Below are 16,210 nucleotides of genomic sequence, written 5' to 3'. Positions count from 1 at the left end.
ACATCCATGATTATATTCCAACGTATGCATGTGTGTTATATGTACATAGTGTGTATGTTATTGCGCTAATTATTCAAAATCTCTCAAAGATTTAGGTAGGTAGGTTTAGCAAAAACTCTTATTTTGAAGGGCGCAGTTTAACACCCATGGAAGAGACTGAGACTAATTATTCAATGACACACACCGGAGTCATTTTGACATCTCTGCATGTCATGAAGAGACAATTTGGACTCAAACACACCATTTACACCTAATTAAATGCGATCTATATCACGTTATCCTGATAAGGAAAATGCATGATAATGCAAGCTTTGAATGCGTCGTGAACAGAATGTGATTGGATCATCATGACATTGATACAGATATTTGTTTTTTGCTAAGTAAAATATAGGTGGGTGTTCACATTTAGAGAGTGAGCAAGCCAGGAAGCTGAAAGAAACATGGCTCTAGTTATGGATAAAACATCTATTATGTGCCACGAAAGTGACAAAAGTTGCTTTTTAAAAATTAAAGTGATGTGGGTGGAAAGTAAATGACATACAGTAAGAAATTGTGTGTGACTCATCTGTGCAGCTGACCTGCTGTAAACAAAGTATGTATTTTATCTAGTCACAGAGTAGCCTACACAAACATACTGCGACACACTTGGACAATCTGACTCAATATTTTTATATGAAAAAAGGAATAACTTAATGTATTACATATGCCGAATTTACAAGAGAAGACAAATAATTATGAATATGTTGCAGCCATAGTTTCACAAGTATATAAAGTTTCCCCTAACTCAACAACCCACAAAACTTCATGTTTTGTAAAGGGAGTCTGGGGCTGACTTGCAGCCACCTCAAAATCCTCACTGAGGACAGAGATCCCATCTGATTAAGGATAAAGTAATGTCTTAAACATACCAGGGGTAAACACAAAGACAAGATCTGATCGTGTTTTATCTTGATAATGTATCCAGATGGAGATCTCTTTTTAATACTAGGTGTAAATCGGGTTAAAATATAATTCTTTAATGTCGTTTTTAAAGGGCCATTCTACAGTGTTGCGAGTCTTTGTGAAGCAGAAATACAGTTTAACATAACAAGTGTTATGTTGATGATTTCCAAAGTTTTCCGACTATATTATAATGGGATATCGGTCTTTCATGTACTTTGAAATAGCAACCGTTTCATAATATGACTTATATGTGTTGCACTTATATGCACATATATGTGTTACTAGGTGAACATATTTCTAATTTTACATTTTGACATTTTGAGAAATCTGCGTTGCACGGCTGGTGTGTACCTGCACCCACCTTTGGGGAGCATTTTGTGACTCCCTTCTTGGTATTGCACAGGGCATTTATAATAGAAAGACCCTGTGAATAAATTGTTTTCAATTGCAGGGAAGTCATGCTGATGTAATTTCTGGTGCCTTGCAATAAAATACTGAAAGACAGTCATGGGAAGTGTGGTTATTATTCCGTACTGTACAACTCGAGGCAGAAATAGACTCACTATATGAATGCATTGTTTATCTGTGTAAGGTGTGTGTGCATGTGTTTCAGTCATCTCACCCCGGAAATCAATCGTCTTGCACACTGCATTGGGGATTATTGTGTAATTAGTCAAGTTGAACATACAATAACAAGATTGTACCCTAACATCAGACAAACTCATACAGTGCATGTATTATAGATGGTAACTTGTGTGTCATAAATTATGAATTTAGAATTATGAATAAAACTTTTGCACATTTTCAAAAGAACAGTTGCGGATGGTTTTTCAGCATCTGCGACGTCTGCACGAGTGTATTTGTGGTTGTGTGTGTGATTCTGTGTGTGTACGTGTGTGTTTGCCTGGGGCAGTACTGTGGGGAAGGCTATAATAGGTTTCCATTGCTACATATGTAGTGTAATGCTCCTTGGCAGCAGCAGGAGTGACGGTGTTTGAAGAAGTGCATCACATTTGAACTTGTGTCACACTTGATGCCCCTGACTGGCAGGGTGCATCCAAGGGCTTAACCTGCCTGTGTGTCTATCACGGCAACATGTTGGTATTTATTATTGATCATGACTGTGAACAAAGTTACATTACAGCAGAAGTACAATGATATTTCTTGTTCTTTCCTGCAGTTAAATTTATTCTACGTATACATTACTGATTAAAAAGTAAACTTCTATTTGTCACCGGTATCATATCTGGTATATGAAAGTGCTGCTCAAATACTAAGAAGTGTGGACTTGAATTGGTCAACATTTTACCCATGAGTCCTTGCTGTTTTACAGTTATCAACACCACCTGGTTAGAAGAAGAATGAGACAGTAAACGTAACCTTAAAGGTTGAGTCACACCAGCTTTAAACAGACACATTTCAGAAAAAAGTAAGATACATTTTATGTTTCATCTTTTTAAACAGAGGAAGCTATCATAGCTTAGCATCTGCGTTGCACAATTACAATCTATTTAGCCGTCGCTGTTGGAGTCTAAACTGATGCTTAAAAAAAAGGAATAGTCTGCAGTTACGACAGAGTCAATGGTAAAAATAAGTCAATTAAATACATTATGTGAACTGTCCTGTTAGCAACCAAGCTAGCTATTATGCTAAATGCCCGTTAGTTAACTGAGAGTTGACAGGACAGTTAGCTTGGAGAGTTGTTGTGACAGGCTAGTGCTCGAATGTTTCTGACTGACTTGTTAGCAGTTAGCTACAGTAAACTGACACAATATCACCAGGCTTGAAGAGACCAGGGGTTAAGGTGTGTTATGTTATTTTTTAACAAACTGAAGTGTTTTTGGACTTCATGTTTATTCGCCTCAGAACCCCGGTGTACTGATGCTACAAACAGTAGTTTTAGCTTGCTAGCAACATATGCAGCAACCATGTGAGTGTGAGTCGAGTGTGCTGGGTCTCTTGCCGCAGTCGGGTCGTGTTTACTGTCTTCACCAGAAGAGTCCTTATGAACGCTCCCCCCTCGTGGTATTCACAACCTGGTAAATGTAGATTTTCTGAAAGCTCCAAGTTCATAAGTTGTGATGTGTTTGCTGACATTTTCAGAAGTGCCCGAGGCCATGGAAGTACATTTTCGCTTTTTTCTTCAAGTCAATTTATTGTAATTTTTGTTGTATAGAGTTTTTCACCATCGTTTTATATGTCTGAGAGAAAAGGATGATTTTACATTACATTACACACTTGGTAGCCTGCTAAATTGCAGTGATGAAATGTACATTTACTGTACTTAAGTGCAATTTTGCAGTACTTTACAGTACTTTCTGTTGCTGTACTTCAACTCCAATACATCTTGGAGGAAATGTTGAACATACTCTAGTTGCTTTACGGACTGCATCAGTGTCAAAGCGGCACATTTCTAAATTAATGTACTTTATCTGCAATCAAATTTAAAAAACAAAAACAAAACACTGATCAGAAAAATGCTGAATACTGGATAATGTTATGCCTCAACAAACTAAGTAAACAAACTTTGTTTTCATGACTGAATAAACTGATACACTTGTTTATATTTGGCGGACCCTGCCACCTACACAGTTCAAACAGTGTTCTGGGGACCTTATTTTCCTCTGAGAACAGCTTGTTTATTCAGTTATGGAAAAAATAAATATTTCTGGGTTTGTATTATTACCTCATTAATTTTGTAAATATTAAAATTCTGAGTTTGAATTTCATCTCCAGAAACTACACTGACTTGACTATTACTACTATCACATTTACTCTTGACTAAAACTAGCTTCTTCTTCTATTCCAAAAACATTCTGCAAAGTTTTGCTGTTGATGTTCAGAGCTCAGGACACACTGACTTGACTGAACTTGTACCAGTCTGTTCTTTATTATTGATCATGAACATCAGCACAGTAATCTCTGTTGAGTTATACTATATCATCTCCTAAATGAACCATGTTTGACTGAAATTTCCGGTGCTAATTCCATTGACAGATACACAGTGCCTATAAATGGATTCTTCGTCAACATCCACTGTATTCAATATAATTCACAGCACCACTGATTAAAATAACATCAATCATAAAACTATAATGATACTACTCCCACTATGATTACCAACTCAACTCTTACTCCTTCTATAACTAATTCTATTGTACTAAAATAATTAGAGTAAGAAGACAAATCTACATGACTCCAAGCAGTTTTCCTCACCAGAGTGTATATGATAAAAGATACACACGGATATAATGAAGAAAATACAGAGCAGCAGATCGCACAGAGATTTAAAGATTATTGAGCAGAAACATAAAAATGATAGGGTTGAATATACACTATGGTGGTGGGATGGATGGGGTGGGTGGTTGCATGTGTGTGTGTGTGGCAGCAGAATAACGATTGGTATGTGGGTGAGGTTGTCAGAGCGAGGATTTAAAAAAAAAAAAACGTGTGTGTCTGTATGGATGGTGTGAGGCGTGTGGGTGAGAGAGAGTGTGTGTGTGTGTGTGAAAATGTGTGTGTGTGTGTGTTGCTCCATGGGGGATATAGCCAGTGGATCGCTCGCAGCATCTTTAGTCCCAGCGTCCCCGCGGACATGTGTATGTGTGTGTGCGGTGTTGAGTAGATTGGGCTGCAGAGTGAATGGGCTCATTAGCGGTAGCAGAGTAACACATGGCCTGGGGCACACACAGACACACAGCACTCTCTCTCTCTCTCTCTCTCTCTCTCTCTCTCTCTCTCTCTCTCTCTCTCTCTCTCACACACACACACACAGTCACACTCCAGACTTGCATACTAATGTCTTCAGACTGTGAACACAACGAGCCTCATTTATAAAAGATTTCTTATATTCTTATGCGCCAGTCTGGGCTTTACAACACAATCCAAGCAAAAAGATGAACTTGTGAAAAATTGATCTCGGTGCCAAAATCAGCTGTTTACATGAATTCTCACCAACGTTCTGTGATGTTACAAATGCAGCTAACATTTTTTCTAATGATTAATTAGGTGACATGTTCCCCCAAGATGTTACAGGGAGACAATAATGTAGCACAATGTGTAGCCCACACACAATGTGATTGTGGAAAATGGAAATAGACATGACAGAATTCACAAAGACAAGAACGGTTATTATAAACAGTCTTAAATCTACATTCCAGCTTGTTAGATTTATTTTCAACTAAATTATCCATAAATTAGATGATGAAGAGCTGACGTATTAGCTTAAATGAGATTCTTGTGTCAGTATAAACACACATGGACTCCAAACATGGATTGGCATCAAAGAATATGATTTCTGGGTAATGAAGTTAAGACATTGCAACCAATAAGATAAAAGTAGCTCTTACAACATGCACTACAACAGCTCAAGCTCTCTTGATGATCTGAAATATCTTCTACTCTGTCACTAACCCCCAAGGTGTGTTCAATATTTTACATTCACCATCAAATCAAGTCTAGATTGCCAGTTTTAATTTTTAAATTCCACAATAAAATACCCTCAGACTGCCATAGATGTGCCTCTTTGGCTGTCTTTATAGCCTTTGCTGTGAAAGGAGCGGCCGTGAATTTAGTTCTGTGTTAACCCTGACTTAGACCTGCTCAACTGAAGTTAGAAGTACTCAGATAGTTGACTTAAAGCTGCTCAAATCAATAATTTTCATTATCAATATACAGAACATTTTAGTGTCTTACAGCTAATTGTTTTGGTTAACGGTCCACAGCTTTACCAAACTGGGTTCACTCTCAATGCTCTCATCAACCCCTTCAGCAAAAAGAAGCAGGTATTTTGGGTTTTTTTTTTTATAGCAGGCAAGCTTTGAGAAACCAACTGTACACGACCTGCTCTACAGCAAACAGACCAGAAAGACAAGAAGCGACTGGCTGGTGAACACAGTGTAGCATTTAGCAGCTATCAAGCCAGATATTTCAATGGGTTGGAGGAGACCAAAAACAGAGCTAAAGGGAGAGTGGATATTGTACTTCAGGTGGACAGAAACATGACTCCAAATGAATAAATAAATATTGCTCTGTATCTGCCTGATGTGTAAACAGGAAACAAGTTGCTATATTACGTTTACAATGTACCAATATGCCAGAGTTGTGTTTATAGCTTGATTTTTCTGACCTCATGTGGGCAAAGATCAAAAACTGCAACTTTAAGTAAAAGTAGTGATGCTACGTTGTAACAACACTTAATTACAAGTAATATTCCTGCATTTACAATTTTATTTAAAGGAGACATTATGCTAATTTTCTGGTTCATAATTTTATTCTGGGTTACTGCTAGAGTAGGTTTACAATCTTTAATGTTAAAAAATGTGTTTTCTTATACCTTCCAGTGCTGCAGCTCTGTATTCCCCCATTACACTGTTATATTATTTAAATGTCATTATAGATGCATTAATATCTAATATCAAATTTAAATGTTGTAACCAGTGGAGGTGGAGCTTATCATATTTTAGAAAAGTGTGACATGCTTTGTTTATTGTAATTCAATCTGCAAGAATATCAGCCAAATAACTACCACAACTATACATTTAAGTCCTTTTTTCTCTGAACTGTAGTGGAATAGAAGCAGAAATTAGCACAAAAATATTAATACTTTTTTATCTTTAATACTGTTTTATCTCAAAGCAATGTTAAAGAAAAGGGTTCCACACACAAGCAAGTTTATTAAAAATCTAATACTGCAGCCAGAGTTAAGCTTTTTATTTCAACAACACGCCACCTTGATACTCCCCCGTATGTTCACCACATGCTCTCTGTTTTGGATGAACGTCAAATGTTAAATTTGTGTGAAGCTATAATGAGACTAAAATTAGTAAAAAGAAGTCTAAGGAAACCTTACGTAGTGACCTTGTCTCATTATACGGCATATGTACATTTACACTATTTATAAAGACACACAGGATTTTATATTTCTTCCTTTGAACCATAATCCCGTGTGAGCACGCAGGAGCATGTGGAAAGATTTATGCCCTAACAAACTAATAGTGAGTGTAGAAGACATCTGCTGCCTAATTTCTAGTGGTACAGAGTCGAGTGTGTGAGTGCAGGCTGGTGACTGGGGTTATCAAGTGGGCACCTGCCATCACAGATGCTTCAGTGAATTAGAGCCACTACACCTCCAGAAAGCTTAATAGTGGTTGTTTCTGCAGTAACCTTCAAACATTACTAATCCCAGACAGAATCTTTGATCCACACTCAGACTCCTTAACAGCATCCATTAGCCTGAGCCTCTCCATCTTACAGATCATAGGTTGACAATTAGTAAAAAATTGTAGATCTGTGCACACACACTGAAGGTTATGTGTCTCTGGACGTTCCAGTGACATCTCTGACCTTAACAGTTCTTCCAATAACAACTACAGAAAAAAGGCCAGAGACTCATCCAACACACTGACCATGGCTGCCTCAAAATGTGTGCTTTCAGAGCAGAGAGCATTTATTTACAGCGTGTTGTTTGGTTGATGTTGAAAGGAACATACTGCATTGACTTTCTGTAGTCTGCCAAAGACATACTGACCAGCAGACTATATAGAAGGATGATGCTTGAGTTTGACTTTACCTAAATTGCATTTCTCTCACATTTAACAATTTGTTATATACCACAGTTTATCACAAAAAATATGTCATTGAGATAAATCAACCACTATGTTACGACGCAGAATGTGGCTGTTTGTCTTACCTTATGGCCGTGCCTCTGGCCTTGGGCTTGTCAGACACCTGTCAATACACATACACAGAAACCATCAGTTACAGTATGTTCATATATTCAGTTTGAATTTTCAGCACAGTTTTACTATTTATTTAACCGAACGCAGAAGTCAGTAATTAAAGGAGGCAGGACAAACGTTACAGACATACAGGATTTAACTAGGAGGTTTTTCCATAGAATCAAAGATTGTAATACAATGAATGTGTCTGTGATATAAGAGCGTACGACACCAACATGATGATGAGTGTCAGTGTTTGTGCTTCTTGTTTGGCTGATCATGTTCATCAGGAGCAAATGTGAGGCTGCTTGTTAAATATCTGACAGACAGTGAAGATTAAGTAACAAAAAATATGCTTAAATCGAGCCTCTAATAGTTTTATTAAATATATTATTGGTAACTTATGTCAGTTGACAGTATCAACTGATTGATGATTAATGATTATATTCAGTGGTTCAATAGAAATAATGAAGAAAATGTAAAAAAAAATTGCTAAATGCTATTACTACAATTAAAAAATGTGTAAATTCAGTTGTACAAATAGGATCTGTCTTTGTAGCAGCAGCAGCAGCAGAAACAAAAACAAAAAGAGAAAAACATTTTCACATTCTGTGTCAAGGTGAGTTATTGAAGTTGTTAAGCTTATCAAAAATTGGATATTAAAAAGAAATGTGAGATTTTGTGAAAAAAGTTGTGAGTGTTAAAAAAAAAAAGCCACTTATATACAGTCATAATATAATTATGTTTTGTTACAGTATGTTATTTTGGGGTTCTTGGTCCTCAGAAATGACACCACTGACAGGAACAGCAACATAAAACATTATTTTATAGCCTTTTCTGAACAAAGTACTTCACAGAGAATAAAAACCACAAAATAAATAGAACCAATCAATACAACTTGAAGACACTATCCAGCGTTTCCCTTTCACCCATTTAAACCTCGACTCCTCAGACCTTCACTTTTTTTCCTGTCTCCTCTTAGAGAACCACGCCGAGGCTTTCTTGTCATTAAAGCGAGAAAAAAACCCTCTTTTTTTCTCTTTATCTTCTCTTCTTTTATCCCTTGTTTCCTCCCTGCCCTCTCCCTTCACCCCAGCCTCTGTTCACTCATTTATTTCTATTCATACTTTCCCTCCTTTCAGTAAAAGAATGGGGTGATTAGGTTTGTCAGTGAAGCCTTTCTTCCCTCCCTTTCTCCCCTCTCATCTTCTTCTCCTCCCTCTGTCAACCCTGAGTCAATTTTGTACATGACTACATCAATTATGAGAACAAAACAAAAACAGTAAACTCAATTTCTGAGAATATCAGCCGTTAATTCATCTTCAAGCACTGAAACCCGACAATTAAAATGAATTACTGGAACAAAATCAGGACCTTTTCTCGCCTCTGGCTTGTTGTCTTTCTCTCTCTCTCTCCAGGAATAAGGTGATTAACTGGACCAGTGAAGTTTCTGATAGATCGATGTGTAGCTGCGGGCTACAACAACAAACCTCCTCAGATCTTTGGCTTTGGGAGACTTGCAGGGCTTGTGGAAAGGATCTACGTGTGAATATATTTAGCTAGCTGGTGGCTTTACTTGGATTTAAATAAAGAACAATCCAACCAGTATTTATTCACACAATCTCCTCGGTTTCAACACGGCTGGAAGTATTGTTCCTGACATAGAGGACAAGCTGTTTTACCCAAAGCAAGACAATTCAGACCTTAAAGCTTTAGACATAATGCCTCTGTATATGTTTTATGTTTATCCGTAAAATCCCACATCTCCCTTCTTTCTCAAGACATCACAGTGTTGCACATCAGGCCTGGCTGGATGCAGTTTTAACAAGGCTTTAAACACCCCCGCACCATCTTGAACAGTAACTGAACAATGAATTCTTCGCTTGTCTATACAATGTCGCTTTACTTCGCGTGAGAGACTTTATAAAGCATTTCTAACACCTGAACAGTGGGTTAAAAAATCCTGAATTTCTGATGCAACTCTTGCGCAGAGCTTGCATACTGGAAATATAGCAGCTACTGGATTTAGTGCAAAACAAAGAGGCTCCACATCCCGACTTTTAGCATCTTTCCATCAGCTGCCAGTTGGATTTAACACAGCTAGTTCACTCAAGACCTTTGTATTCTCATCGACACCTGACTGTGTACAGAAATAATATTAGTCTTTAGAATTGAAGGCGAATCTTTAATCTTTCAGAGCCAAATTACATATTCATGCACGATTAGATACACGATCACTCATCCCCGACTTTCTCCTCAGCTATGTGACACATGTTTCACCAGTCGTGTGCGGTAGCTCGCGGACAAAATGAACAAATGTTTTCCTTTCTCACCTGTCAACCAAGATATGAGATTTCTCTATTTACTCAGCTGCCTTTATGCCCATGTTGTCACTTTCACCCCTTCCAGTCACTTTTAAATCTTACTGATCAATGCCTCTCTATACCTTGCACACGCTTGTTTGCTGGAGTTTGCTCTGACCATCTGTTACAAGTTATCTCTGTTTCAAGGTCACTCAGTAGCCTCTGCACTTTGCTTTCTTTTTGAGATACAATGCTGCACCTCTGCAGAAGACTGTGTAAACTACAGCCAGTTAATCTGAGCTCATGCAAATGGACACAAACTGAGCTGAATTCTGAGACGCAAGCCTGACATTAACATGTGCAACTGCTTTAAAGGTCCCGTATTATGTTTATTTCTCTCAGCTTCATATTTTGAATCTAGGTGTCAGCCACAAAATGTTTACATCCTTTAATGTTCAAAAACACATTATTTTTGTTTTATTTATTATTTTCTGTTTTAGCTTCTGTCTCTTTAAGACGCCCCTCCCAAAAAGCCCAGTCTACTCTGATTGGTCAGCTCTCACAGGCCTGAGCAGGCACAGCCCATCATGTTTTTACATCATCCTGCCGGCTGTGATGAGGAGGTAGCTGAGTGCAGTGACTGTATAGTTGTGACATCACAACCTTACAGAAGTCCTGACGGCTTGTGTCGGCTCATTTCTCTGTGGATTAAAGGTTCAATATTTAACAATTAATTCTCCAAACAAATGCAGCATATCGCTAGAGTAACCACTAGCTACAGCTAACTATAGCTGCCATTAGCTTGTAAGCTCGTTTAACTAGCAGCTAGCGGTAGTATTAGCTGATTCTGACTAGACTGGGAGCTCGGAGCACCGGGGGACTGTTAGTGTTGTTCACTGTTGGACTATCACCTCTTGAGCTACAATTTGGCTAGGGGCTAGCTGGTTAGCATGCTAACTTCAACAAATATCCATGCAACACAAGACATATACATCTTTGACATGATGCAAAAGAGTTATTTCTTCAGTTCTTCAGTTTCTTCTGTTGATAATTTAAGTCGATTTTAAAAAATGTTTTTTAACTAACATTTAGCACCTTTAAGCGTTTTGATACTTCTGCAGTATTTATATACCACCTAGACCTACCTTATAGTCAAAATATATGAGAAAACTCACTTTCTACAATCCAATCCAGTCCAATCCTATCCAAATGTATTTATAAAGCACATCTAAGACAACAACAGTTGGCAAAAGTGCTGAAAAGTCAGAAACAGCAAAAAGCAACACAATAAAACACAAAGATCATAAGAACAAGAAAGGCAACCCTCATACTGAATCAAAAGTCAAGGAATAAAAATGTGTTTTGAGACAGGATTTAAAAACAGGCAGTGTAGAGGGCAGCTTAAAGTGTAGAGGCAACTTGTTCCAGAGTTTGGGGGCTGCAACTGCAAAGATGCAATCTCCCCATAATATGGGATTTAACTGATTTTCATTTGTGTTTTGTTCAATTTTTAACTTGTTTGTAACTCGACATCATTGCAGCCTCAATGGTACGAGTTTAAATGAAGTTTTGATTGAAATACCTTAACAGTAATGAAATACAATGATGAGACTTCCCGGCATAAACAGGTGATTATACAGACAATAAAACAAACTCACTACAGCAAAAACAATAAGATAATTCTGCCAAAAAAACTCAGATTTGAGCTTCTTTAATCAAAGATGTGTTTCATGCTGTGTTTTGACTCTCGCCCTGGTGTCCTTCTCTACAAACATCCACGTACACTTCACTTTTTTCCTTATTTATATAACATTTTTGCCACTGTGCATTTAAGCCATCCTAAACTGTGATTTGAGGTCAGTCTTTAACTATATGCTTTAGATGCTTAGTTGAAGGTTGCCATGGAACTGGTGAAAAGTCAGACTCGCTCACTTTATGGACATTTTTTCCAGCAGATGCAGATTCCACATGTTTAAATGCACCCTGCACAGTTCTGTTTACACTGTTTCTCAACAAAAACACACAGTGTACATCCTGAAGGCTGACAAACGTGCTGAATATATTTCCTGCTTCATAAAACACTGGACTCAACAACTCTTGTATTTCATTTTTTATGTTTTGGTCCTGGATTGTTAATATCTATGCTAAGCAAGCAATCTTTTTCATCTTCAATTCTTTTTCCTGCATTACCAGTAGGAAAGTGTATTGCACAGTCCACAGGCTCTATCAATGATAAAAGAAGTATTCAGATCTTTCACATAAAAAGCCATAAAAACATCTATGTTAAATAAATAGTGGGGTTAAAGTAAAAAGTAATATAGAATGGAAATATTCAAGTACCTGTATTATAGTGAACCAGCACTTATATACGTATAAACAAAATGAGAACCCATGCATGAAAACATTGCTCCATAGAGCTACTAGTGGTCGAAACCTCCACAGTATACTGTTAAAGGTCCAGTCTGTAGGATTTAGTGGTTGTAGATTGCAACAAACAGAATACCCTTGTCTCATTGTCCCCTACAGTGGATGCTAAAAACACAAAAAAATATATTTTAATTTAACGAATACACAATGATTCTTAGTTTTAGGTGATTATGGACTAATGAAAACATTATTATAAATATTATATTCCATTTCTGCCACTAATTCCTACACAATGAACTGTATTTTGTGATCCTAAATAAAGAACACAGATATTATACCAGGGTCTTAAGTGGTGGAGCCATATTGTCTGAGGGAATTATTACATTTTTATGAAATATCATGTCACGCTTATTGAGTGTCAGGGAAAATGAGCAGTGGCACTAATCACACAGCAAATGCCACATATTTAAAGAAGTGCTTCAATACTGGAAAGATGGGCCTTTAAATCTGGGCCATAAAACTGGGCTGTTGATGAAGGTTCTCAGTCATCCAGGTCATGGTAAATCTAAGTGCTGTATCGAAGGGAACTGGACGTTTTTCAGTTTCTTGAAGCCGTTTCACCTCTCATCCAAGAGGATTCCTCAGTTCTAACTAACTGGAGGGAAGTTGCAGGCTTTAAACCCTCGTTTAACAATCGTTAGAGCCACTTGTGAGTTCTTGACCCAACTGGCCTTCATGTGGGTTGCTAGGGCTGTGAATGGACAGCTTAACAAACATGTTTATGCAGTAGAACAGAAATATTTTTAAATCTAGTGCTCCATAACCGGAGGAAACTGAGAAAAAAAACTACCAAACTTGTAGTGATACAAAGCTGGTTGAAAATCGACAAAGTTGTTGTTATCAAGGGATTGAGGCTACTGTTTAAACTGTCATCTAGTAACTACTTAATGATAACGACATGTGATGCTTAAGGATCTGTCTAATTCAGCTCAGAGGTTAATTGATTGGTTGATCACATAGTACACTGCTTTAAAATAAGATAAGATAAATGTACCTTCTTTTTTATTCAATTTTGGCACAGTAGCAAACAGGAACAACAGTATGAAAACAATACAAAACAATACAAAAGTAGCAGCACAAGGTAGGAGTGGACAAAGAGAAAAAATAAAATAGGATAAATTAAAAATATACTCAAAAAAATGGATAAAGTACAATAGAATAGAAATGCTATATACACGAGATGGATCTGTGTGCAATGTTCATGTAAATGTGCAGATCATTTCCTGAGACATACATACAGTGTGTACATTTACACAGGCTGTTTGTATATACATACATGTGCAATATCTGTCGTTAACTATAAGTGATGCATGTCTTAAGTGGGTTGGGAGGTACTAGGTACAACGCTAGGTGTTGTGCAGTCTGATGGCTGATGGTCTGAGGCGGTTAAAAGTACTTAAACTCCCCAAACTAAACTTCAAAAGTTAAAAACAGTATATAAAAAACAAAAAAACTAGGAAAGTGGAGCTTCTGTGTCGTGCTGCCCACTCTGTTGTGGCGCCGGAGTGATGTTGTGGGAAAAGAAGACAAATGGCTAAGTTAAAAAAGTTTAAACAACTATATATATATATATAAATTACTCATGGCTGAATTCCATTTAGCTGCGTCAGTTTCAGGGCCCTGTTGTTATTGTGCATGCTGCCTCACTGTCACACTGACATTTAGTGGGACCAGAACCGAGCCAAGTTAATAACAAAACCTTTGCTTTTCCCAATATGACAAGGCAAAATATCTGCTGTTAAGGTCGACATTGACCACATGGACTAATCAATGGCTGTGATTGGATGTGGTTACTGATCACCTCTGCCGACCAGTTACCTGGAGCGAAAGCTGCACGCTATCATGTTTATATTATGTTTATTTCAGTGACGTCATCCAGAGATTTGTCTCGAAGCTACACAGCTCAAACTGAGCTCCTTTGACATTTTCTCAAGTTTAATGTCATATAACAGTATGAATACATCACATGTCTGGAAACACCTCAGAGAACCTGTCTAAATATTTCTGCATCTAGCTGACTGTGAAACAGTGTGTAGACATGACTTTGGTCCCCAGTGTGCTGGACACTTTCACCAGCTGCAGCTGTATTTTTATATAAAGACAGAGCTTTTTAAGCTTGACTTTGCTCTGACCGAGGTGATCTGTCATCACAAGCTCGGGGAGAGAAAAGAGAGAAATGCAGGCAGATAGAGAGACAAAGGAAAGTCCTGCAGCGGTAATTGGGTTGCTGTTTTTCTGTCAGTTTCTAAAGTCATTAGGAACATCTCTCTCTTTCCTGCTATCTCTTGTTTCCTCTCCTCTTTCCCCTCTCTCCTCCATCCCTCCTTCCCCTGCTCTTTCTTTCAATTCCCTCCTCTCCTCCGTCTCTTTGCTCGGTGCCAAAAACATATTCATCATACTCCTCTGCTGCCCTCACAGCGCTGTGCCACAGAATACTAATGGCAGTGTGTGTCTGTGTGTGTTAGAAGACTGTCAGCATGTGTTTTTATTTATGTGTTTGCTGGCGTAAATGCTTCAGAGTATAAATCGGCATGGGTCCACTGTATGTGCGTGTATGTGTGGACTGATGCATGTGTGTAATACGTGCACGTCTGTTTATTTGATATTGCGTGTGTGTGTGTGTGTGTGTGTGTGTGTGTGTGTTTCACTTCAGGCTATAAAAGCTTGATAATACACCATGCACTCATTTGCTATAAGCCTGTTAACAGCATGCACAGAAAAATGCCACTGAATTCATCTCAGCCTCTCTCTCTCTCTTCATCGCTCTCATTCTTCCTCTTTGTCTCTCGCTCTGCCTTCTTGTTTTCTTTCCGTCCTTCCCTCTTTATCTTCGCCTCGTCTGCATTGTTATCAGCCTGTCTCGTCTGTCTTTGTCTTCCTCTCTGTCCCACTAACTTATTCACTTTCAGTTCCTTTCATGCTTTCTGTCGTTCTCTCTCACTTTCCTCCTCTGTTTATTTTGATCACTCTCCGTGTCTGTCTCGCACAGTCATCCAGAGAGAGAGAGAGAGAGAGAGAGATTCACGACAAGAAAAAAAATACAAAGAGAGAAGGTGTGGTGGAGACTTTAAAAGAATAGTTCAACATTTTGGGAAACAGTAAAATACGTTTCCACAAGTTCTTATCCTGTGTCCCTGTGAGAATTGTTCAGTTATCTCCTGGCATATACCGAACATGTTTTATTGTTCCTATTCTTCCTGTAAAACATTAAAATGTTGTTTGATGACTCACCCTGGTCATAAGGGCATACATTTATCCAATTAAATGTAATTTGCCGTGGCTAGCAAACCCCATCGTATGAAACCATACCTAGCAGAGTGATGTCTTATCAGCACGTGATGACGTGATTGGATCTCCAGGCTAGCTTAAAGGATGAGTTCACTCAAAAACAAAAAATCAATCATTATCTACTCCACCCAATTCTTATGTAAAGATGGATGAAGTTTCACAAAACATTTCTGGAGCTTCACAAAACTGCGGCGTTCTCCTTAACAACTGACGTAGAGGGAGACTTGTATTAAAATGTAAAAAAAACAACTGAAAAAAAAACCATTCAGCTTGTGCGGTGTAATCCAAGTCTCCAGAAGTCCCAAGATTCCAAACTGGCTTGAAAAGATGTTATTTACACCCTTGACACGCAAGTTTGTGCACCCACTTCAGACGTTTGAGCTTTTAGTATCGCTGCTACATTGAAGATTTTGGCTCAAAAAGAGTGTAGATAACGTCCTCTTTAGGATTTTGGTGCTCACGGAGGCTTGGATTACGCTGGAACGGTTGTATGGAGCTATTTTATGTTTTTTTTTTTTTTCTGTAGTTTTT

At 38.0% G+C, this 16,210-nt stretch overlaps 1 protein-coding gene across 1 annotated transcript in view; it reads right to left on the bottom strand.

The window, feature by feature from the left end:
• Positions 1–16,210, bottom strand: part of aff2 (AF4/FMR2 family, member 2) — a 168,436-nt gene that overhangs the window by 37,729 nt on the left and 114,497 nt on the right. The window contains exon 11 of the mRNA XM_073487330.1: positions 7,634–7,671. Coding sequence (XP_073343431.1) covers positions 7,634–7,671 — 38 coding nt within the window. The remainder of the gene's footprint in view (positions 1–7,633; positions 7,672–16,210) is intronic.

Source organism: Pagrus major, chromosome 18 (genome assembly GCF_040436345.1).
Source record: "Pagrus major chromosome 18, Pma_NU_1.0".
NCBI lineage: Eukaryota > Metazoa > Chordata > Actinopteri > Spariformes > Sparidae > Pagrus > Pagrus major.
The sequence above is the reverse complement of the archived record's forward strand: the minus strand, read 5'-3'. Positions and strand labels throughout refer to the sequence as shown.